Source organism: Sturnus vulgaris, chromosome 2 (assembly GCF_052056855.1).
Source record: "Sturnus vulgaris isolate bStuVul1 chromosome 2, bStuVul1.hap1, whole genome shotgun sequence".
Taxonomy (NCBI): domain Eukaryota; kingdom Metazoa; phylum Chordata; class Aves; order Passeriformes; family Sturnidae; genus Sturnus; species Sturnus vulgaris.
Window position 1 is genome coordinate 71,569,491 of NC_142244.1, and position 25,781 is coordinate 71,595,271.

General features: G+C 39.7%; 1 protein-coding gene across 2 annotated transcripts; it reads right to left on the reverse strand.

The window, feature by feature from the left end:
- Positions 1–559: 559 nt before the first annotated feature.
- OBI1 (ORC ubiquitin ligase 1) lies at positions 560–23,245 on the reverse strand. 2 transcript variants are annotated; one of them, XM_014870987.2, is made up of 6 exons: positions 23,040–23,245; positions 18,646–18,781; positions 17,578–17,669; positions 15,680–15,928; positions 12,432–12,520; positions 560–2,891 (listed from the first exon to the last, which is right to left on the reverse strand). In XM_014870987.2, exons 1-6 carry the CDS (start codon positions 23,109–23,111, stop codon positions 1,391–1,393), a joined length of 2,139 nt encoding a protein of 712 aa, XP_014726473.1. In that variant the 5' UTR covers positions 23,112–23,245; the 3' UTR covers positions 560–1,390. The 2 variants fall into 2 exon arrangements, with proteins under 2 accessions (XP_014726473.1, XP_088015933.1); XM_088159807.1 differs by lacking the exon at positions 23,040–23,245 and adding an exon at positions 22,756–22,826.
- Between the last annotated feature and the right edge of the window lie 2,536 nt (positions 23,246–25,781).

A 25,781-nucleotide genomic window follows, 5' to 3' on the forward strand; every position in this document is an offset into this window, starting at 1 on the left:
CTTGTTGAAACAGCTTACAGAACTTAACTTTACAAGATGAGCCAGCCCATTGAAATTTTCCAACTGGCTATCACTCTTTTCAAAGGGACAAAAGGCAGCGTATGGATTTTTCATATCACAGGTATTGATGAAGTGAGGATGTCTGTTTCTAAGAAATGCCATCAGAGGTCTATACAGAAAGAAAAAATCCCTGCATCTTGTAATTAAATATGGCCTTAAAAAAACTTAAAACACGATAATGCAAAGAAACCAATTTTGCTCTGCTGCTTAATTAGGTCTCCTGCCTGTAGCAGGCCATCACATTATGTTGACCTATGCAATACTTTATGAAAGAGTCACCTCCAGAGAGGCCGAAAGCCATTTCCATCAACTGTATCGATGCTGACACTGGAATGGTAGTGTGTCTAACAAGGAGGAGGAAGGGAGATTTTTCTTCTTTTTTTGTGAATAAGCTCAGGTTTATGCTTTACAAAACTTAGATATGAATTTCCAAATTAGGAAGAAAAAAAGTTTCCCTTTTCTTTTTTAGCTAATTCAATATTTGAGGCAACATCAAGGATTACAGTGCTTATAACATGTTTTATTCAATTCACATAGAAAAGCATGCAGTATTAATGTAAAATGGTACAGTATTAATGTAAGATGTTCAGTGCACATTAGGTAAACAAATCATTAGCATACAAACCCATTTTTATGGTCTATACAGGCATACTAAACACATTTAGAATAACAATGATTTTTGGGAACTAAATTAAAAATTTTGCTTAACTTCAAAAAAGAGACAAGCCATAATTGCAGTGTTAAAAGTGATGTTTTCTAACTGAAGTGCTGTGACCCTGAAAAGAAAGGGGCTGCTACCTTTCACCCACTTAAAACAGGAGTTTCAGTACAGTACAGTGCTATGAAACAGTCTAAGCAGGAACATTTCCTCTGGGAGGCAAGTATGATGGCAAAACTGACATTAATTTATAGTAATTTCATGAATCCATAGGATATATGGCCAGTAGCTGCCTTACATGCACAAAATATAATCTTTAGGAATGGGAAATGTAATCTTTAAAACTAATTCTTACATAAATGACTAATTTGACAGGACCACTTTGAACTGTCAAGGAGCCATTAGCTGTGCTCACAATTTGTAATCTGAAAACTTAAAGAGCATCAAAAACTCCCAAGTGCCCAGGTAAATAAAATGCCCAGTCAAAGAAAAGAATCTGGAATGGTTCTTCCTTGGGAAAGAGCTTGCAATGGGCAGGCAAATGTTCAGTTTTCACATAGATGAAAACGACAGGATCAGATTGCATGGAAGTCATTAAAAATTAAGTTCACCTGTAAATATTAAACATTTGCAGGTTTACAACTTTGAGTCACGTTTGATTTCCAAGAAGTATCAGTTTTTGGTGGTTTTTGATGGACTAGCACTGGAAAGGCAGTTTTGAATTTTCCTCTTGGTTGACTGACTGATATTTTTATTTTTCCTTTCAGCTGTAAAGGAAGACACCCAAGGAGGATTAATCTGACTTGGCAGATCAGATGACATCTTTAAAAAACATGAACCAAACTTCTGTTCCTCAAACAACTTTTGTGAGTTACTGAACAGTACATTTGGGGAAAAGTCCCTTTGAAATAAAGAGTTTGGAGGTTTGGCATCATTAGCCACTACATTTTGGCCTGTGAACAGTGGAAAGTGGTCGTTCATATCTACGTCAGATGGGGAGAGGTTGGGAAACATAGCAGGTTTCCAGCCAGTTCTGTCAGCTACCAGATCGCTTGTCTCTGGACACTTCATACTCTGCTCCTCATTCATCTCTTCCAGATTCTTCTCTGTTCCATTCAGAAGTTTAGTGCACTCTGTTGACTTTGAAGAATCGTCAAGATCAGAGGACTTGAAATTATAGCACGGACTCTTGCTGTTGTCTGACTCGGACATCATTGAGTCCAACTCAGAAATTTTATCGAGGTAGGCAGCATCCATAGAGGCCTCACTGGAGGTTCTTGTGCGGTTCATTTCAGAAGAGCAGAGAGTATGCAACCTCTTAGGTAAGCAAGAACTTGTTTTATCACTGGACTTTGCTGTTGTCTCATCTGACTGACCAGCTACTGAATTTTGCTCTGATCTATCAAAATCTAAATTCTCAGCAAAATTTGTTGGGCAGGTGCCCCAAACCCCTGATTTTCCTGCAGTAAAACAGTTCAGCTTCTTTTCGCTAGTACAGCTGCTTGTGCTGTGCTCGGAACAATCTTTGCTGCAATCATCTGAAGTGTCATGAAACTCCTCAAATTTCAGTTTTCTCAGGAATGTTGATGATTTTCTTGCATTTTCTTTTCCATCAGGAGTGTTCAATTGAAGGCGACTGAGAGACAGAAAAGGAGTGCATGGCGGTGGAAGATTATAAAGTTCTTCATCTTTGTATGGGGTACATTCCTCAATTTTATTCCACTGGTCTTCTAAGCAGGCATCCATATTTGTACTATTTTCATCCAGAAGAACCCTGTGACATCCTGGAAATAGTTCTTTCTTTGGGGCACACTGGGTATTTGAGCTATTCAAGCCATCTTGACTAGAAGAGCTTAAACAAGTTCCACCACTTGTCAGCTGCTCAAGACTCTCAGGACTTCGACTGGTATTCAAAGCCTTTTTCTCCTCAGCTTGGGTTTTCAAACACGTATCTTCACTGCTCTCACCTCCTTCAGCATCTGTGGAAAGCACTCTCTCACTAACAGCACTCACTGTCTGGCTTCCTTTGCCTGCCTTTTTCAGCTGTAAAAGCTGACACTCTATTTCTTCTATGTATTTATCACTCCTTTCCAGTGCCTTTTTCAGACGGTTCATTTCACGTTCACTTTGTTCCACTTTGGAATGAAGTGCAGCTACTGTAAACCTAGCAAACCTGCAGTAAGTAAAAAAGAAAGAAAATATTAAGCTGGAAAAAGACATTCTTGTGAAGGTTTGCTAGATCATTTCAAGACAGAACGAAGCTATTAAACACTTTGCTAATTTGAAAACAAGTCAGAACTTCTCTCTGCTAGCTATGAAAAAAACCAAAAAACTGAAATCATCACAGATAACATACAGGTGGAAGTGATACATGAAAAGACAAAATTAAAGCATTAGTGGTAGCAAGGCAGTAACAAGCAGATTACCCTTCCAGGGGCTGGTTCTATCAATTCAACTCAAATATGCATGAAGAATTATCCCCTAAAACAATGGCAAAGATTTATGATAACATTTGAACAGTGGTCCACATCTTGAAATATTTACATTCAATCATTTTCCTACAGTACAGCAGTGTTTTACAATACATTTCTTTCACAATGTCACCTTGTCAAAAACAAAATGCTGATATGAAATGCTGAAATTGCATTAGTCCTTTGAGGTGGTTTAAATACTTATATAGACCATTTCAATTATGATCCCGTTAGATATACAGGTTTTCCTCACCCATCCTGTGGATGGTATATTCACTTACTTTGAGTTACTTGTTTTTCTGAGCTTTACAACCAGAACAATCTGATTTCTATCTTGACTCCAATACAAAGACTTGCTGCTTGTGTTTTGTGAAAGTTGTGTGCTCGTGGGGTTTCCAGCTTGAGCACATTTTCAACTGCCAAGATACAGCAGTTGAAAATGTGCTCGTCCTGGAAACCCCACGAGCCTCCCCCTCATCCTCCACCAGCTTCCCCTCATACTCTACTGGCTTTCAAGACTGACCTTCCCCAGAGGGCAGGTGAAGGTTTCAGCTATATGCCCTGACTAATTCTAACCTGTCACTGACAGGTGAGCACCAGGGAATTCCCTTCTCCATCCAAGGCTTTCAATTTACAGAAAGAAAAAACAATTAAAGTTCTGATACTATTAAAAAGGAGGGAAGGACCTGCAGCCACCCTACAACTCTGACAAATAAGGTTTTACATCACAAAGAAAGGACAATTCTGTATATGGGCTTACACTGAATTTCTGTTTTCCAGCTTGCAGCTTCATGTTACAGCACAAGTTTATATTTACTCTTTCAGCACAAACACTGCCTGAAATTTCTGTGTTTTTCTTTGTTTGTCTTCCTGTCCCTCCGTCAGAGTCACACTGAATTTACATTCTGTTTTCTCCACTCCATCAGCTTGCCTCTTCACAAAATGCTCCCACTGCAACCCTTGGATCAGTGAAATCTGAAGATGGTGTATCTGTGGTCTGCAACTATGCTAGCAAAACAGCCACGGATCCATGCATGCATTTCCAGCAAACAATCAAACCATATTCTGCTTCTTCAAGTTGTGAGCCCGAAGCAGCAGGAAGCTGCAGTATGCTGACAACTGCAATACAATTAACTGGACAGCTGGGGAAAGCAATAAGGGCTATCATAAGCCCCAAAATTTGGGCAGGAGTGACCAGGTCTACTGATGTATTTCACTGTTCAACTGGTTCTGCATATTTAAAGAACTCTGAAGACTTTGGTATAGATGGTTCAGTGATGGATAAGATCTACACAACAGTCTAAGTCACTTCTGTCACAGCTAGCAGACCACTTTTTAAATCAGATCAGCCTAAGCTTCACACAGTTTTGGTGCGTGCCCCTCACTTCCTTATAGACAAGAAATGGCAATGTGGAAGTTTTATATTTATTAAGGTTTTTTTTCCCCATAAGAAGCTAGCTGTACTGCAACTCAATGGAGGCAGGGACCCCTGAACTTCCACAGTGCTTCTACCACCTTCATAAAAAAAGACCATTTTTCATTTACTTGCTTACTGGAAAAAAAGTTTTCCCAAGTGTTTATAGCAGTTGGTTCATTTCTAGCTGCACACAAGAGTGAAATAGGAAAAAAGGCACAGAAGACTTTCTCTCTCCCCTATGAAACTAGGTAAAAAGCAGCATCACAGCTTAAGAATGTTTCCATTATATTTTCAGGGGAAGTGGGTTACATGAAATAAGCATCCTTCTATCCAACACATTTTGTCTTATTTCCCTCTTCAGTTGAAGAAACACAGATTACAGCTTAAGATACAGAAGGAGTCACTGTAGCACAGCAGGGCTCAAGCAAGACCTTTCCCACTTCCCAAGGTGATCCAAAAGTATTTATTTTGCCTTTCTCTTACAGACTTATTCACACAGTCTTACAGGAGCAAACTCTACATTCCTTAATAAAAGACAGATGATGCAAAAATAAAATTTAGCTGAATAGCCATGTGAGAGAAAGGGGAAAATGCTTCTGTAAAACAAGCATGATTTTCTGGAGTCTCCTGTAACAGACATGCTGACATAAAAATTAAAACATGTTTACATTTATATGCATACCTGGTAATTCCTTTTTAATGGAAGAATGGTGTAATATGTTTATTTAATGCAAATAGCATTAGCGACAGCCTGAGATTTGCTTATGAGGAAGCACTGTATTCTCAAGTGTAACTTTTATAACAAGTGTCCTCAGGTTAAAAAAATACAGTATGTTGTTCAAAGGCAAATAGCATCACTAATATGTTAATTGTTGCAGAGGGATGTGCTTGGAAATTTTGTTTTTCAGAAATGTAACATATGACAAGCTGCCTACAAAGTTACTTCTGCAGTTAGGCATTAGAACAGTAGTTGCTTTCTGTTCCTGCTTTAAGACTTGCATAAATTTATTTCCCAAATTCTCAAGGACACAGATTTTTAAGACAGCCAGATATTGGCGCTTTAGTGACTGATCTAGCAAGTCAGAAGAGAGTTTGAAAACATTCATATTTTGGTTAAAGAAACCAGAACCCTCCCCATCTCCCCAAACCATACAACTCGTAAGAGATTTTTTCTTTTTTTTTCCTTCATATGCAGAGTGAGCTGTGCTACATCCAAAAAAGTATGTTCTTATTATCATAACAACAGAATGCAATACAGTTACATGAAAATAAATTTAAGTTTCACCTGACAATCTAGATAAATTATATTTTCTGAAGTATTTTAATTATTTCACACTTGGTAACGAGGTGATGAATTCTTCAGTAGAAGTTAAGGTATTTAGTATACATGTGGTAAAGAGCACACATATATCAAAAGGAAAGCCATATCCTCACACATGGACAGATTTTTGAGTGTTAGGGTTTGTTCTTTAGTTGTATCACTGAAACTACGACTTTGGATCTCACTGTATTTCAAGTACATCCTTCCTATAGAAGACTGCAAGCCCAGAAAAACAAATCATCACTCAAAGTGAACAGGAACACATTTCAGGAACATATCCTTCAACATAGACACCTAACAATATTTTACATCACCTGAAGTCTTTTACATGACTGCTGGCCCCCAGATATCACTCTTGAAGGAAGAAGCTACAGACCCTGTATCACAGCTACCAGACCCAGGAACGTGCAGTGGATATGTTATAGTGTCTGAAGTGACACCGGCTGTCTTGATGAACATTTCAAGCTCGTATTTCAGGACCTTTCCTCAGTCAGAGTCCCTTTTCTTGTCCCAGAATGATTCTAGTGTGACACCAATCAGAAAGCTGCAGTCATCTCTCACCTACAGTGAGCAAGAAGAACTAACGTTGCTGGAGACACCCTCCTTTGCATTATTCCACAACCACTCCCTCAATTATGTTTGAGTACTCCTATCCCACTTTTATCTGGGATACAGCTACTTTTCTTCACAGTAGCTGCTATAGGACTCTTTTGGATATGTGATAGAAACAATGCTGATAACACAGGGATGTTTTGGTTGCTCCTGTGCAGTTCTTACAACAGAGTCAAGGCATCTTCTGCCTCTCAATCCACCAGTGAGGAGGCTGCGGGTGCTAAAGAAGTTGGGGAGGGACACAGCTGGGAGAGCTGATCCCAACACATCAAAGGGATATTCCAGACCATTAACTCATTACACTCAGAATAAAAAGCTGGGAAAAGAAGAAGTAAAAGTGGGATATTCTGAGTGACCGTGTTTGTTTCCTGTAGTCACTTTTAGACACAGATGGAGACCTGCTTTCTTGAAGACATCTGAACACCTGTCTGTGAGAAGTGGTGAATGAATTCCTTGGTTTGCTTTGCTTGTGCACAGCTTTTCTTTCCCTATTTAACTGTCTTTATCTCAATCCATGTGTTTTTTCACTATTACTTCTCTGCTTCTCTACCCTGAGAGTGAGTGAGAAGATGTGTGGGGCTAAGTTGCTGCCTGGGATTAAACCATGACAGCTTCTGAAGAAGCCCATTTAGAAACTGCTTGGGAAGTTGAAGAACAAATTTTTCACTTGTTTCTTCCTTCTCTTCTTACCTATCAGTTCTGCAAATTCAGCTTTAGGGTTTTATTTTACACATCAATGACCACGAACTACAGCATGTCTGGTTGAGCTCTTGAGTCAGTTTAAAACCACACCACCTCATACAAACTCTTCTCTTTCTGGATAGCAAGCAGCTGCAACAAAGAGTTTTCTTGTATAACCACTTCTGGTTTACAGACTGGGGCTGCATGGATGCTATGGAAATTGACTCTCCAATTCTAATCACCTGATGGCCCAGGCTGAGGACCACCCTGCAGTTAGGACGCATGAACATGATCCATCCTCCAAAGGAAACAAAGGGTGAAAACTGGAAAATGACAAGGTACACTCAGGGCTTATTAGTTTGAGACAAGGGCAATGCCAGAGTGTACAACTAAAGCCAGTCCCATCATTTAGATACACATTTTCCCTTGGGTTCTGCAGTTAGATGGGAAGAAAGGCAAGAAATTCCAGAACAAGACAGCTGGAAGACTTACTAGTTTCTACAGTTCTTCGGTGATATAATTTACCAGCTATACCAGTTCTGCAATTCCCCTCCATATCACCGATGGAAGGTGATCTGCAGAAACATCTTGGCAACATCCCAGGTTTTACACAACTGTCGTAAAAGTGTGTCATATTTGCATAGACATCAGAACTAAAAAAAAAATGTTACTGCCAAATGAAAGCCTATTCCTAGCAATCAAAAATCACCAAAACCCACAAAAAGTCAAGGCATACTGTCCACTGGGAACAGACAAGTCAGGTATGTTCTTTGAAGTGAGCTTCCACTTTCATGTAGGGAATTGGCTGAATTTAGACAAATATGCAAAGCCTCTCCCAGCATTTTAACGTCTATCAGTGAATCATCACTGGTTTTCCATCTAAAAAAGGCAGATTATCACCAGGGTTAGCAAATAGCAAAAGTTAGAAAGAATTACTTCAGATCTACAAAAAACCAAAAAAACCCAAAAAAACCAAACCAAACCAAACCAAAAAAACCCTACTGGAAAATCCACAAAACCAGAGTCTGATCTGACTGTCCCTACCCATCTGCCTAAGGTTTAGATCTTTATTCCAGAAGCAGGAAGTTTCTCAGAAATTAATGCTATGACTCAAGAACTCAGAGTTCATTTGAAGACTATTATATGCTACTTTCCTCTACTTTATTTTTAAGGCCACACTGCTGGTAGTCTTTGAAAATGGTCACTCCTCTGGACCAGCAAACCTGCAGAGGGGTGAGACTGTAGCCCAGTTTTCTGTCATAGAAGACAGCAAATGTTCTTATTCTCTGCATTCTGGACACAGGTTTTTAGAAGCCTATTTGTAGGTCCAGTGAAAAGCAGATTGAATTCTGGTATGTGCAGAAATACTTGAGTTAGGTAAAAATTGAACGTTGTAAAGAATGACCTAGAAAGTCAATAGGTTTAGATTACAGTGTACCTGAAATTACAAATCTAGACAAGATAAACAGTACAACTGAAGAAGAACTGCTCCTCCCTCCCTAAACTGCAACAATAAAACAATAGACAAAACCAGAGAAAAGAGATAATGCAACATTTTTATGCATGTTACAGATAATTTTTCAGACTGGGATTTTAACTGGCAGAAGGAATTAAATATTTAGGAAAAAGACTCCTAGGAAGCCTAGAAGTCTGGTTCAAACCGATTTGGATCTAACCATTCATAAAATACACTATACCCTGGAGTAGATGGACTTGCTAGTTATTTTCCTTCAGGTAAAAAGCAAACATCCCTTTGCCAAAAACGCTTTTAGATCCACTGTGCCCTGCCAATAGACCTAACAGTTTTCTATTTCAAGCAGAGCTGGAAGTAATAGGACTTCATTATGCTGCAAAACTTAAGTTTTAGAAGGTTTTTAGTTCTGTATTGGGAAAGGGAAGTCGCTGAAAATTCATCAGGAGAAAAGGTAAAGAAAGAACAAACAACAACCAAGAATCAGTCTGATTTGCCTGAGAAATGGAAGACTAATGCAGGTCTTCGGTAAGAAATCAGAGCAACAAACTTACCCTCATTTGCCTTTCAGACCTGTGTCCCAACTATATGATGGTATGGTATTCTGGTGAAGGTCTAGTCTCAAAAATGTTTTGGAAAAAAATAAAAAGCTAATCAATAAATCATCATCATCAGTTTAAAAAATGTATAAAAATTCCTGACATGGCTGAACTATCAATTTTATTGACATACATGGTATTTTTCAGAAGGTTCTAATGGATAAGAACAAAGAAAAAACAATCCAAGTCTATGATAAAAGGAAAGTTTTTTATTGACCACTGAAAGAGGCTAATTATACTTCTCCCTGTGAAGTAAGAGGTAGAGTCTGTGTTACAAAGGGATCATTCACCTGCCATTAGTATTCCCTCTTCTGTAAAGCAAAGTCCACTAAAACAATTTATGTTGTGCTATTTAGCTCCAATGTCATCATGCACAAAATGAACCACATTTGGGATACAGGGACTGAATACTGACAAAACCTTCACAAAACACTTTGATACCAGTTTTATTTAGTGACTTTAGTTATTTATTTAAGCATGAACCCATACCTGAGAATATGAAGCTAAGAAATATATGAAAAATGAAACAACAGTGGTAACACTAAATTACAAAAATCCAATTCAGTAGCTATTTTAAATTACATTAGAGACCTACTCAGAAACTTTTCCGAAAATTACCTTCTGAAAACATCTGAATAAAGTACACAGGAACATACTGGCAAACCCATGTACTTGCACAGAAACTTAATTCTAGTGACATTGTTGGGCTCTGATGCTTATGCCTTCAATTCTGATTTTATAGGCAAGTTAAAAAATCCATTTATTGCAAGCCCTCTTCAAAGTGTGAATCCTAGCTGAACGACCCTTTAAATATGATCAAAGTTTGCCATCAGAGCTGAAAGAATATTTAAAAAATGTCTTGGTGTTAGGTTTGATCTGGACATTGACCAGTCTAATGACCACAAGGATGAAAGTTAATTTAAAAATTCTGCTAACAACAATTAAGATAGGAGAGACTGCTCACCATCTGAAGGATGTACCTGGGATTTGAAAGAATGCAGTTTGATATGCATCAAAACATCAATCTGAAGAAAGCCTGAATTAATGGGTTAATTCCCACATTTTGAAAGGAGGTATTAAAAGCACAAATGCAATATGAGGTAGAGGAAGATAACTTTTTAAACAGCAATTCGGCAGAACTGGTACCGGCCATTGCGCTAGAAGTGTCAGGTAAAAGGAAACAATAAAAAAGGTATTGTAAGATATTGATATAAGATGCTGTAGAAGACAGAAGATAGTTTTTCTGCTCTAGTTAGTGTTACCAAGACTTCACTTGTAGCCTAGTACCAGTTCTATGCATTATGACTTCATACACATTGGAGATTCTTGAGTGCAGAGCAAAATCAAATAAACACAAGTTTACTTTTTCACTTTTAAAATCATATGTAAGACCTGGACAAATTCGACCTTTGAGATGCGATGAGGAATGAATGGGTATAGGCTGGATGAAGCAAAATTGCTAAATTTAACGTGCTGAAGGGTTTCTTTCAGGACAAGTTTTTCCTTGCATGTACTTAAATTCTTGTAGCACACCACTGGGCTCAAAGCAAAGGCAAGACTCAATATAGCAGAGTCAGCGTACAGAAATACAAATTCCCGAAGTGTTTGAACTGATCCTAGCCCAGTTTAAGCCTTATTCAACTCATATCCTTAATCCCATGCACAGCTCTAGAGTTAGCATGGGCCAAAGATAATTCCCAATAGGTAGGAAGGATGTGATATTTGTTCAGGAGACTAAAAATAATAATAAAAAAATAATAGAGACTCAGACAGGCCAATCTAGTGGGCATCTGGATTGTAAGACAGATCATGACACTGTCCAATTTGTAATAAGACTTGGCTCTATCTGGGCTTCTAAAGCAGAAAGTGACAGTCTGTTGTTTTAGGCAACCATGGTAAAGCACGTACAAGCTAGAAGAAAGGGAAATTGTCTCCACTGGGGAGTTTACCTGATATCAGAAAAGTAAAAATAAGTTTAGATTATCTGGTCTCTTCTAGCTCTTCTTTTCTAGGATTTATTTAGTTTTATCTATTTACTTTTTAAGTTTGTCATCCTTGCCAACTCAGTCTTGAGTCTTACGGGAAGAGATATTCCATGCCATAAAAGACATTGCCAAGGCCTTAAACAGGGCTCTGTCTTATTAGGGGTCTTCAGGGCAGAATGTGCTTTCATGTATCTACAGCCTAAGGATCATGCATCTCATTTCTTGTTGTCTCTAACGACAAGCAAGTCATTAGTCTGGCAAGTAAGCTCTTCTACAAGGATGAATTTTATCTTCAAGCAGGTGTGTTGCCAGAACTAGAACAAAATCCAGAGAGCTTTCTTCTCACATTACACAGATGCCTTCCAACCCCCTTCCTCAAAAGCTCTGTATAAACCTTTGGCCAATATTGCTATTAGCTTTTTAATATCTAAACAAATGAGAGAAGAAAGGTAGAAAACCAATGAAACAAAGGAAAGGAACTTTTTAAATATCAATGTATTGCTTAACAAAGTAGTCCCAAGAAGAGGTACCTTAGAACACAGCTCCAATGAGTATGGTGGCTTTTTGAGGGTACTGTCATTGGTGTTAAAACAGAGCATTAAACACAGATGTCAGTTCTGGAAATGATGATCTCATGCTGTAGAAGCTCAATTCTACAAGTGTTGCCCAGACACAAAGTTATCATGAACCTTCCTTGAACAAGGAACCCAGCCCACAAAATAAACCTTGAAGGCAGCAAAAGGAAAAACAAAACAAACACAAGTAAAACCAACCAGAACATCTGCACTTAGTAAGAGACTTTGTACTTTGAGCATATACCAGATTTAGAAATTTCCCCCTAACAACTTAATTGTAGAATTCAATCAATGAATCCAGTACTTCAATACTGGCCATGTAACAAAAGAACAGCACTTGTAGTCAAGTCATATTCCTTCACGGTGGACTTGCTGTGATTCTCTAAGTTGCATTTCTCACCCACTTGCTGCTATTTTGTAAGTTTCATTTTACACTGAAGTCCATGAGGACAAAATTCCAAAGTCTACCTGGAGACACATATGCAACACCATGTATACCACCACAGTTTTAGGTTAAACAGGCCTATAACAGTTAAATAGTCTATAAATAAAAGATAGTAGCTTTTAAAATATTCACATACTTTTGGGGTGATCTGCTATCAACTTCAGCTTTTAGTCGCAAATTGTCTCTTAAAAGGCTATTGTTTTCCATGCTCAGTTTCTTATTTGCCTAAGGAAAAGAAAAGGAAAAGAATAAGTATACAGTGAAACAGAAATGACTTCTAATATTTATAGGACAAGCTGTTTCTCCTTTTTAAAGAGACAGAACTAGAAATGTGCAGGCAGGAAACAGCCTTCAGACAGGGACACCACTTAAAAATCACCATGGGAAATGGTTTGCAAAACTGAATAGTGAACAGACATTTTTTATTTATATTCCCAAAATACATTGCAAGTGTCCTATCTAGGGAAATAAACACAGCTATGTTAGTTAGCACAGAAAGTCATTAAGGAGATGTACTAATGGCAATTCCATGTTTTTTTTTCACATGACTAAATACGTTAAGTACATTAACATTACAATGTGCAGGTATCAGCAAAACTAATGTTGAACAGCTTCCCCCATTCCAAATTAGAGCAAGAATACTTTGTGGGTTTTTGGCTTGTTTTTAAAGCATAGTTATCCTGTGGATGTAAATCCATTATGACGAGCTATTTGCAGTCTTTCTTCACTTTCTTCCAGGACATTATGATTAAGATTTTTGATTCACAACCCTTTTTACTCCTTGAATTGAGGTCAATTCCTTCTTCTCAGTTCAGCAGACACCCTTGTTAACAAGACACTTCATATAAAGAGAAGTTTTCCTGCCACCATGTTTCAGAACAATGAATGCAACTATCCTAACAAGCAAAATATACTCTTTGCACTTCCTAGAATCTGTTCAATCTCCCTATGCTCCCTAGCACCACCAGTACAGGGCTCGTAATTCATAGCCTCAATTAGATAATGCTTCCACTGCATAATAACAGTATGATCTAGAGCTAGATCTGAAGAAAGAGCTATGCAACTGGGCTCGGGAGTGAAATGTACTTTTTCAGAAGCATCAAACAGTGCAAGAAGAGCCAGAGAACTTTAAATGCTCATAAAAATATCCCTAGCAACCTTTCCAGGTGAGGGGGAGGAGAAATGGAGTAGAAAAATATAAAGAAACACCCCCCATCCCCACAATATTCCAAAGGACAGAAGGGACAACTAGAGACTTGTGGCAAAGAAGGGAAGGGTGAGCCCAGGGCTGAGTGTCAACTACTCAGCATTTAAAAAATAAAAGCACAAAAATCTATCCTGAAAGCAATGAATGAGAGCTCAGGAGCGCTCAGCTCCAAAGCATCATCAAACCATCTGACAACATGGCCAAGTCCTTACTCTGTTTCCAAAAACACAGCTCCCCCAGCTACATCAAGTAAATCAAGTAAAAAAATGCATTATTTGCGTAGCACTGATAGGCAAGGCATCCATGTCACACATGGCAAGGCAGGACGGAACCCCTCTGGTGTCCTTCTTCCTGAGGGTGCTCTACCCTCCGACACAGTAATGAGCAAGGGATCACCACTCACAGCACAATGTCTACATTAATGAGTTCATGTAAATGCACTTTTAATGAGTGTACTTAGTCTAGGCTTTCTCCTATGGAGTTTGGTTCACCACTCCCATAGCTTTATGACCCACTCAAAAATAATGCCTACTTTGGGCATTCCTATATTTGTCTGCTCTAGAACATTAAATGATAAAGGTGGTTTCTATTTCCTGATTCAGCCAAGTTTTGAAAAAGAAAGTGGTGGCAACCACATTTGCTGAGGGATCTTGTCTAACTGGGAAGTGCTGCCTGATTGAAATTCCTGGGTCAGGTACTTTCAGGGGTGAAAAGGTTTCTGGTTCCAGATAGTGTGTGCATGGGAAAGAAGTCCTGCTGTTCAGAATGGGGATGGGCAATGCATGCTGACAAGTGAGACAAGGTCTGCTAGAGCCAACTGACTTTAGGTACTTATGGAATTGAGCAGTCCTTGAGCAAGGAACAGATGGGGAAAAAAGGTGTTGGACTCAATGATATTCAAGGTCTTTTCTAACCTAAATGATTCTAAGACAACAGTTTAAGTATTCTTCCCTAAAATCTATCTAAGCCTCTATTGTTTTCTAACCCTTTATATGCTTAAACCTCTTTTCTTGCTAAGGTTAATGTTACACTAAAAAAATACCCAAGCAAACCCTTTCTTCAGTTCCTGTCACAGTGTTCTTTTTACTTACCTAGGGAGAAAGTTAAACTACTTAGTCATCCCCCAAAAAACAAATAAACAAACAAAAAACTCCCAGTACAGTTTAACTTCATGAAAAAAAACCCCTACAAAACACAGGCAGACAAGAACTTCTTGCTGCGAATCCTCTTTTGCCATCTTCAAGTGAATCTGAAGCTCCTGGCGTCCTAGAAGTGTCCCATTAACAAAATGGCATAACAGTACAATGTGCGCCTCCAAGTCTATAGCACAGAAAAAGTATGAATATTATTAATGCTAAAAACTTCTAAAAAAAGTCCTAAATGCACCACAATTCAGTTCTTCAGGAAGTTAAACTGTATTGTTAATAAAAGAAATCAAGACAGCATTTGAATAAATACAAGTCCAATTTTTTCCACCTTGACTTCAAATTAATCTGAAATTTCACTCTTCTTCAATGTTTAAGGTGATCTTACTTGTGCCTGCAGGTATAATTTGCAAGATACTTTTATTTAGACATATTTTCACATGCATATCTCTTTCATCCTTGCTTCTGCAGTATCAGATTTACTTCTATATTACATCAAGATGTATAAAAAGGCCGCAGGTTTCCAGTAAAGGATATTCTGGTCATAAAATGCTGAAGCTTGTCTATTTTCAGTCAAAGGGTCAAGTTACTCTGTCTCAGCAAATTGCACCAAAAATATCGGCTAGCAGGGAGGGCAATAGTGCAAAATCTGCCTCAGCCAACTGTACTGTGTTTGCCCACTGAATGTTGCAAAACAGATATATTATATAGATTATTGCAAGCCTGAAAAATCTGGTCATCAATACTGTCGACAAGTGCTACTATAATCCAATTACCCAGTCATAGAGTGACAGAGGAGTTGAAGAAGAGTCACATACAGGACTCTCCAGAACAAGCAATAACATCTGACACTTGCAAGGGCTATATGGAAATACTATGATACACCAACAGTCACTGGAATTCAATTATTTTCCTCCTTCTTCTAGATCTATGAAGTACCTGAAGGTCATGGTAGCTCTTATTCCCATGTAACTAACACAAAACAGTTACACTACAAAATAGCTGAAGAAATGTGTTTGTTACATTTATTACCTCTCTTAGCTTTTCCACATTGTCCATCAGTTTTTCACACATATCATTGGCAGTTTTCAGCTTTTTGCTCCATTCCTCTGGTGTTTCTGGGCCATTGGTACTTGCTTCATTTGCTGACTGGCTAGTTTCCTCATTTTGGCAAGACAAAGCTGATGCCACAGGATCCAGAAGAGATTTCAGCTGTATCTGTAAACTGAGGTTTTTACCTCTCAGATCTTCTACTTCTTTTTGCAGGGATTCTATTTCATCCTAAAAGTGTCAGAAATTCAGAGGATTTAAAATAATTAGTGAGATTAATTAAATAATACTGGTAACTTCCCACAGCACTTTAGAAACATGAGTTCTGGCAAGCCCAGATGCATGCCTTCACTTCCACATAAGTATGCTTATGTGCTGTGCTTTAGGCAGGATTTTAATCAACCTGCACACTCAAGCCTACCGAAGGTTTTAGTGCAGGGAATCCCTTGACTACATAAAGAACCCTGAACAAACTGTCGGGCAGACCAAAAGCTTCAAAGCATTCAGCAACATTAATCTATTATTAGGGTACTCTGTGGGAGGATTTCCTGTATCAAGAGTGTTCTTAAGGTCGTCCTTTGCTGACTCATTTGCTGTTATTTAAGAGTATTTCTCTCATATCATTCTGAAATGTCATATGTTAGGATGCTGAAAATCTTCAAATTGAAAATGGACAGAATACTGCCTGGAAAAGGCTGCTCCAGCTACACCAAAGCAGCAACTTCTTAGAGATGACTCTCAAAATGCAAAGAACGAAGCTCTTAGCTGTATCAGTCTGAAGCCACAGGGAAGCAAAAACCTTCCAAAGCCTGTTGTTAAAGGGATAAAAGAAATAATTTATCCTGAAAACATGTCTTCTACACTGTTTACCAATTCAAGTGTATGAGTTGTTCATGGTACACTACTTAAGGAGGCCATATACAGCATTTACGTAAATCTAAGGCATATTTTCACAAATAATCATGCCCACCCTTGCCCCAGCATGGAAACAACCATTTTAAATTAAGTGTTTTTTAAAAGAAATTTATGTTATCCTATGACTAGTTGTATGAATTTCAAGTTGATTCAACGGAAAGGCAGGAAGTGTCTTTTTCCTGACTCCTTCTCTCAGAGAGACTAAAAGAATCTGAGCTAAGGGCAAGCTTGTCATAAAAGATAGCTCTTACTTCCCCAGTGTTAATTATATAGAGAGAGTCCATTTCCTTTCCCTCATTCTCTTCCCCACGACAGGTTTCCTTCAAAAATGCAATGTCTTCACACTGCTGCTACTGAGGAAACAACAGCTGAGAAAACGAACTAAGCACATTCCTTATTAACAGCTTTTCATCTTCTTCTCAAGAAAGTATTTTTCCAGCAGGAGATTAGAGCATTCAGCTCTACTTTCAAGCATTTACTCACTTTCAGAAAACAATAAAACAAAAAGCTAAAAATTAAGCTATGCCAGAAGGTTACAGTGGGCAATATTCTTCAAGAAGGAACTTAGTCTCTCTGAGCAACAGGGAAATATTTCAGAAAATGCTTGTGTTTCTATTGAAGACAAAAACAAAAAGCTCCCTACACCTAATACGCATAAAGAGAATGCTCCCATTCCACCTGGGGGTGGAATTCCCACAAAACTAAATAATTGGCTATACTTGGCTACCTGTTGTCTAGAAGGACTATTACTGTGACTTCAGTGGGACCACTTCAAGCACCAGCAAATGCTCTCTTATAACTTTAGTCAAAGGTGGCATTTTAATGCAACTGAGTTTCATGTAGATACAGTATACACCTTTACTCAAATTAAAAACAGCAGGACCCAAAGCAAAAGGACCATTTGTATGTTGTAATTTAACAGCTGCAGTTCATCTGAAAAGCCACAACACTCCCCCTGTCCTTACCTCATATTCTTTGTGGAGCAATTCAAGCCTCGTTTTCCGTAGGTGTTTTCTGACTGTTGGACTAAATACTGGATCACTTTCACTTGTTCCCCCTAAAGCAACAATAGGATGAAAGAAGCACTGATATTGTTTCCTTTTCAGTCAATTCAATACTAGTAATCCATCTTATACCACTTTTCCTATTATCAACTACAATTGCAACTAATATTGGACCAATGGAAGATTTAAAGTCCTTTCACTTTCAAAACAGGTTCAACTTGAGTAGCTACTAGTGATGTTTAGAAATCAAAATCTTGATTCACAGCAGGAAGAAAACGTTAACATTTTCATCTTTTTTTTTCCTTAACAGAATCCTATGTTGTTTAAGACCATACTAATAAAACAGAGCTGAAGGAAAGGGGCAGGGTATCAAGCATACATTGAATTAGTACAAGTTACTGTAAGCTTTTAAAGTGAGACTATTCAGATAAATTTTTCTCTTAAAATGAAATAGCAGAGCTGATATTTAATGTGAAATAAAGACTGCAGTATTTCCTAGCTCTGGGGAAGTTAATATCCTCATGCAGTTGCTGTAGCTTTGTCTTATTTCTGTGCTAAGAGAAATTTTCTTAAAAATAAAAAAAAAAAAGAGGAAGTGACAAACAAAACAAAGCAAATATACAAAAAGTTAAAAGATACCACATAGTCATTCAAGATTCTGGATTGAAGCACACGATTGCTCACCTCAGTGCTGGTCTGTTAGGTGAACAGGTTGCAATGCATAGGTAAGAATGCATTTTTAATGTGTTTTTTTCAGTTAAAGGCACCATCCAACGGAAATTTAAAAACAACCATTAGAGCCATTGGGTACTTACTGTGTTTGGATTATCTAGCCATTAATATATACAATGTCTTTGGAACTTTCCAGTAACATCCCTAGTAGCTACAAGGTTAAAGATTTGGTTAATTCTTCCTTAGATGCTGGTAAAAACCACAGAGGAAAAGGTATCCAGACATCTCTAGACTCAAAGTAATCTCCTCCAGCAGTAAATACCAGAAAGTTATTTCAAAGCCTAAACTTGTCCTTACCTATAATTTCCTTGCAGGGATTTTCAGGCGTGATGGGAATTCTGCAAGCTGGGCACTGATTATTGTTCTTCAGCCACACTTCAATACAAATGGAACAGAAAACATGGTTGTTCACACAGATAACTGGGTGACGGACCTTTTAGCATTAAAGAGGAAATAAAAAGAAAAAAACACAAACAGACTCTATGAACACCTTAAAACTCCTTCAAGTAACAAAATATGAAAATATACAACTCCATTTCTCAGTACAAGTCTGGCCTTGCAGGAAAGTGACACTGTTGTTTCACAGGGCTAGCTAGGAGCAACCTCCTAGCTCACAACACTGAATTTCCCACTTTTTGAAGGCACCAAAGCTATAACAATTTCTGCAGAACTAAGGTCCTTGTTTCTAAGAGCTCGTTAATAACCAAAGTGGCAGCAGCACCTTCCCTTCACCCCACAACCTCCAAGAACTACAGCCAGCCAGTCCAGCGAAATGCATTCACCTCCCAAGGTAGAACACAACCAAAGTAGGTGCATTTTCAAAAGTGAGGCACAGAGGGATCTCTACTGGCACCATCCAACACTTCACTGTGGAAGAGGTATCACTGGAACATAAAGTGTTACAGATTAACTTTAGCCTGTGGATAATCAGCTTCATGGAAATCAGCTTCTAAAAGGATCAGGGCCAAAACCACAGAGCTGAAATGTGAACCAGCAATCACTAATTCAAGTCTCCTGCTAGATATGCATTGCTACTAAATAAGTCATTACCCAAGAATGGGGCAGCTAACTGAAGGATTAAATATTCCAATCAGACACAGATTCTTTCAAGCTTTTCCTCCCCTTCCAAAACAGCAGGGTAAACAAACTTTTAGAAAATATTAATGACAGTGCACTATTCTCTCTTGTCATTTAACTATAAACCCTATTTGAAAGCAAATGTGCATAGAGGGACCAAATGAAAAACACTTTATGCTTTATTGCAGCTTGCTACAGCATACTGTAGCACTCTCTCGAATCTCTTACTTGTTAACATTAGTATTTGTGTTAGGCACCTTCAAATAATTATTCGTTTTTCCTCCACTCCTTTTCCCAAGAAATGCATTTGTAGACACAGAAGTGTTAGAACATATATTACTTTAAATTCTACTGCACTTAAAACCCAAGTTCAATAGAATCTTCATCTTTAAATGAAGTTTCTCATCATCTCCAAGATATTCCTCTTTCATTCTGTTAGTAAAGTAGTCAGACTAAAAAGGAAAAATAAAATGTTGGCAGGGAGAAGCAAGCACCTGGAAAAGACAGTCAGTAACCACTTGGGCCAAAAGATCAGATGTGTCCTGTAGCAATCATACCCATACGATCAGCACTGCACAAGCTAAGACCCAAGTATTTAACCACTGAAATATTCATGGATATATATTAAAGCCCAGATCTGTCACTTCTTCTCCAATTCACTCTCTATGCCTCTGCTATCTTACAGGATTCACAATATTTTTAAGATCTCCAATATGACAGTCCTGAGAGTCAAAGGAATCATCTATACATAAACAGAAACTCTAACTGAAGGTAAGAACAGAGAGAGACTGAACTTTCACCTCTAATTAAGGAGGCTTTTTTTGTGATTATTGCAAGTAATACCACACTAATGCTTTGGAAACATTTAAATATTACAATTTCTATTATTTCTAATTTTAAAAATCTTATTGCTTTCTTTTACAAGAAAAAGAGCTCTCTCACCTGCAGCTAGCATCGAAAAAACAAAAGACTTCTCTAGCCATACTTCTTTCTTACTCTAAAGCAGCCTGAGACTAGTTATATGAATGGTGATGATAAGATACAGAGCAGAATAACATAAAATAATCCCAACAGGAAAAGACGTTTCATGAGTGCAGGTTTTCCCCCCAGGGAGCAAGAGACCCTCAGTTACCCCAAACCTGACACAGAAGCACACTTCTTGCACGTGAACGATTACTCCATATCTCTAGCAAAATAGTAAGTCACATTTATTACTCTCCAGGGTACAGTGCTTCTGATTTACACACCTTTACAAGTTTCATTTCAGGGCTGGGGTTTTACACTTTAGTTGGCTCAGGATCCACACAAAGCAACGCTCACCAGAACAGCAAAAGCTGCTATTGAAATGTCACACAATGGCTGATGGTGCCACTGCCCTTCCCACCGACTGCGACAAGCCCCAGGGGGTGGGGGATCAGGACATACCTATTACTAAAAAAGCATTTTACTTGAATTACAGCACAGTTCCAGTTCATTCACTGACCATAATGTCTAGAAAGACTACAGCTTATTTCAAAAGGCTTGATCAGCTAGATGATTTAGAGCAATTTCCTAATTTTTCCCCTCCAACATAATGCCATTCCATACAGATCAAAATCCAATCTACTTCACGTTGAAGGTGCTCCTGGGCCTTCAAGCAGCACTAATGGAGGAGCAGGCACATGGAAAATCAGACAGCGAACCAATCCCCAGACATCCTGCACTGTTTCAACCAACACAGAACTGTGTCTCAAACCCGAGCAACCTGTTGACACCAAAACCAACAAGAGACCTTCAGACATCCTGGGACAAGTAAAGCCCACAAGTAAAGTCTGAAGCAGATGGCTTCTGATCTGCTATCTAATTAAAAAAATACAGGTACTTTAGAAGACAGGCCAGACTGTACCACAAGAATATTCAGGTAACAAACATGAAATTGATGCAATTCACTCTTACTTTAAATGGTATTTGCACATCTTGCTAATGTACTTTCTGACATTCTTCACATTAACAAAATGAGCTAACACGTCCCTGCTGCCCAAGATTTCAGACTCATTAAAAACGAGTGGTCAACTCACTGAAATAATTTCTCTGCAGTATCTCCATTTTTGTACTCTTACCATTATGCGCAGTGAATAGTTTGTAGCTTGCATTCAGACTTTTGCAAATTTTGCAGTGATAGCAATAGATACATTCTGAGTTTAGGGTGGGTCTTCTACTTGATTTGAAGTCTATGCCACAAACTACGGAAGTATCAGATTATGTCAACCCTCCATGATAATCCCTGCTCCCCCCTGAAAGATGGTAAAAACTGACAAGACTTTTTCCTTAATTCAGGCTAAACAAATTCCTTCCTCCAACCTTAATCCTGAGAGAATGGGGTTTTCTGGTGAAATAAGTTAAAGTATAAAATACTGGCTTGGAATAACCCAGTGGCTTTACAGCAAGATATGAATGAATACCTAACCAAACTGTTAAATTCTTAGTTCAGGAAGTAACAAGGAATGGATTTAAATAGCAAATATCTTTGTCAGTTTGATTTCACTCTCCTCTTATCACTCTTTCCCTTTTTTGCAGAGTGGAGGGTATCTACACTGCATTACACACAGAGTACACTTGGGTTCTCCTCCATTTTCATAAGACAGATAAACAGAAAAAGTAACAGGACAACAGCCAGGAAGTCTTGCTCGGCTTCCATAAAAAAGCCAAGAAATTAGTGAACATGGTTGCTAAAAGTAACACACTGTCAGAATTATGAGACCTGAGAAAAGGGAGACGTCTGACTACTTTCACTACCAGTGCTGCGCATCCATTTCACACATCAAATGTGCCTGCTCTTTTGTTACCACTCCAACAGAGAAGGTCTGGGAGTAAAGGCCAGGTGAGGTAGAAACAAATCAGACAATAGATGTCAAGAGTACAAACATTAAAAGCTTTTTCTCCCCTTGTAATTATTGTTGTGCTTTAAGAAAAGAAAGCGAGGGAAAAAAAAGAGAGTAGTAAAGAATGGGCAAAGAATTTGAGAAGCAATTAGTGACAGCCATGAAATTAGCTCTGGGGCTTTTAGAAAAGAACAGACTAGCAAGAACCTTCTGCTTCCCGAGGGAGAAGAGAAAGGAACTGAGAAAGGATTAGAGAGAGGAAACGGAAACTTTTTCTCCAGACTGCTGCAGTTTTGCTCAAGACTTTTTAAATCTACTTGGTTATACACCGCCTCTTTGTTTCACTTGTCCTCCGCGACACAGCATCACGCTCAAACACAAGCTTCCCGAGCATTTTACAACAGAGTATCCTGCTGGTACCGGGAGAAAACCCCCGAACCTCAACACCTGCACCTCGAAAGTTGCATACCCGCGTTTCAGCGACCTGGGCCCCCAGGCCCATTCAACACCTCCGGGACGCTCCCGCCAGGAAAATGAGCGTTTCCCAACATCCCAAGGGTGCCAGCAAGCTTCGGCCACTGCCGGGAACGGCCCACACCTCAATTTCCTTTCCCGCACGGAGGCGCAGAGCCTTAAAAGACGCAACCCCGGTAGGGGTCAGAGCATCGAGCCGCGGTGGGGCCCCTGAGCTGCCGCCACCTCCCTGCTCCCCGCACCCACCCCCGCCCCGCGGGGGCCGGGCAGCGGCGTTACCTTGCCCAGGCAGATGTGGCAGGTGATGGGCAGCGTGAGGGACAGCGTGACGCTGGGGCCGTGCTGTGCCATGGCGGGCCCCGAGCGGCGCGGCCCGGCGCCAGCAGCACGGAAGTCCCGCGGGCGGGCGGCCCCGGCCCCCGCCAGCCCCGCTACGGCAGCCGGCGAGGCCAAGCGGAGCGGAGCGTCGCGCGCTCCGGCAGCGCTCCCCTGGAGGGCGGGCGGGAGCTGCGGCCCCTCACGGATCACGGATCTGCTGCTGCTGCTGCCCCCCGAGGAGGTGGCCCGCGAGTCCGTGGAGGTCTCAGCCTACGCACGGCATTCGTGGGGGGAAGCACAGCGCCGTGGGGAGCGCAGGCATAGTGCCTGTGCAGAAGGAGGCCGACGCCTAGCGAGGGTGATCTCCTTTCCCCTGATAAACCTGTTCTGTGCTCAGGTTTCATCACGGTGAATTAAATAAATGGTTGTTTTAATTCTGTTAATTGTCCTGAATCACAGAATCATAGAGTTAGTAGGTCATAGGATAGTGGTGGATAGATGGGACTTTAGGGATCATGTAGTTCCAACCCCTGTGCCATAGGCAGGGACACCTTTTCACTAGACCAGGTTGCTCAGAGTCCCATCCAGCCTGGCCTTGAACACTCGCAGGGATGTGGCTTCCACAACTCTGGGCAACCTGCTCCACTGCCTTACCACTCGCTATCTAACTAAACCCACTCTCCTTCAATTTCAGTCTGTTCCTCCTTTTCCTGTCACTACGTGCCCTAGTAAATAGTCTTGCCCTATCTTTTCCTGTAAGTTCTCTTCAGGTGCTGGAAGGCCATAATTAGGTCACCCTGAAGCCTTTTCTATCGTGAACAATCCCGATTCTCTTAGCCTTAGGTGGGGTGCTCCATCCCTCTGACCAACTTGGTGGCCTCTTCTGGTCTCACTCTCACAAGCCATTGTCCTTTCTGGGATATGGGAACATGCTCTCATGGCACTTGTTCTAAGGGAAGTTCCCAGGGCATGAGCCCCCCTTCCTCATTACCTCCAGTCGGTCTGCAGGAGCCCGTGCCTGGCCACAGTCTCACACCTGGCACCACTGCTGGGCTCCCACACTGCACAGGCACTTGGGCAGCCTTTGGGCTTCTTGGCCCACTGCATTTCTGGTCAGCTCAGCTGGGATTGGCACAGCCCATGCAGCTTTAGGAGGCAACAAGAAAATGAGGACTGGGATAAGCCCTCACGCCCTGCAAGGTGCTGTGTGTGATGATTCCATATGGAAGATTCTAATCCATGGAAACCAAGGGGTCTAATCCAAGGATGAAAATTTTGCATCTGCTGCCCAGCTTGTGCCAACAACTCTCCAAATCATGGAGCTTTTGTGTTGCACTTTCTGGGCTGCTGGAGAGTATCTGGGAAGCAGTGCTGGGGGGATATGAGGCTCTTAGGAGTCTGCTCGCTTGACCTGAGTCCCAGGATTCCTGTAGTTTCTTGTTAATGTGCCAGAGCTTGCTGAAAATTATAGACCTGAGTGATTTAACATTGCACTGCAAGATAAATGCTTATAATGCTGAGCAGCTAATTCAAACAAGCATGAAGTTGTGGATGCAATGATTAACAAGGAAAGTATCTTAGACCGACATAGCAGAATTGCACGGATGCATTTCAATTTGATATAGGTAAGTCACTGCAAATAAAGTGAGGAAACTAATCCATGGTGACATTCCAGAATAAACCAGACCTAGCGGACTTGGTGATAATACAATGCTTAGGTAGGATAGGACAGGTTTGAATAAGGTGTGCTTGATAAAAATTGAGTGCTTACATATTACAACACTTTTTAGTTAACTTCAGGAAAAATTACTTATTGTCAAATAAGAAAAGAACCAGTTACCAACAAAGTGCAAATACCATTAATTAATATAGGCTGGAGTGATTGGACATCCACTCCGAGGAGATTCTTTTAGTCTTGGCACCACTGACATGCTGCTTAGGTAGAATGGTGCTCAGAGAAATGTTTTCAAGAGAAATGTAAAATTTTCGAGATTTTTGAGCTTGAAAGAGAGCCAGTGAAGCCTGTAATTGAGTGAGTTTATTGTGCAGCCAGCAAACTACACAGGAACGCAATGAATCTCTCTTATTTATCTTTCTTAGCTTTATTTTTATATTGACTTTTATTGAAAAAAAAGTGAATAAACAATATAGAGACTAGAAAGGGTAAATGCATGAAAGAGAAATCAAAAGCAAGGAAATGCATCTTACATTTGACATGTGAAACTCTTTTAAATGAATCTGGGATAAAGCAGGGACCCTTTCAAAGACATGACTTCCACTGCTTCAAAAAAGTGTATGTAACTGGAAAGTGACCTGTTAGAGAACAAACTCTGTTGGGATGAATATATTTTCTCTCAACCAAAAATAACTTGTAAAGGAGTTTATTTTTCTGAATAAGCTGCTAAAAGGAACATGTTTTCTCTTAAGGAGGTTAAATGTATTTGTTTAGCGGCTTTCTGCTGAAGTTGTATGCCTAGTCTGTGAAGGAGTACTTAAAAAATTATTTGTGATCTAGTAGCGCCTCAGGTTTTATTGAAATTTATGGGTTGATGTTACCAACTCTTCAGGGGTATGGAAAATACTTAATTCTGTAGTACTGAAGGAGAGACCTCAGAGAGCAAGGAGAAAGGAGCTGGAGGGGTAACAATCTGCTGCAGCTGAGGGGAGCTGAGAAATACCATGTAAATGTGGGAGGTAACAAAT

Coding starts and splice junctions, on each gene's coding strand:
- OBI1 (XM_014870987.2), bottom strand. CDS start 23,111: ATGGCACAGCACGGCCCCAGCGTCACGCTGTCCCTCACGCTGCCCATC. Junction 17,670..18,645: donor TCCCTGCAAGGAAATTATAG/GTAAGGACAAGT, acceptor TTGTTGCTTTAG/GGGGAACAAGTGAAAGTGAT. Junction 15,929..17,577: donor TGCTCCACAAAGAATATGAG/GTAAGGACAGGG, acceptor TGACACTTTTAG/GATGAAATAGAATCCCTGCA.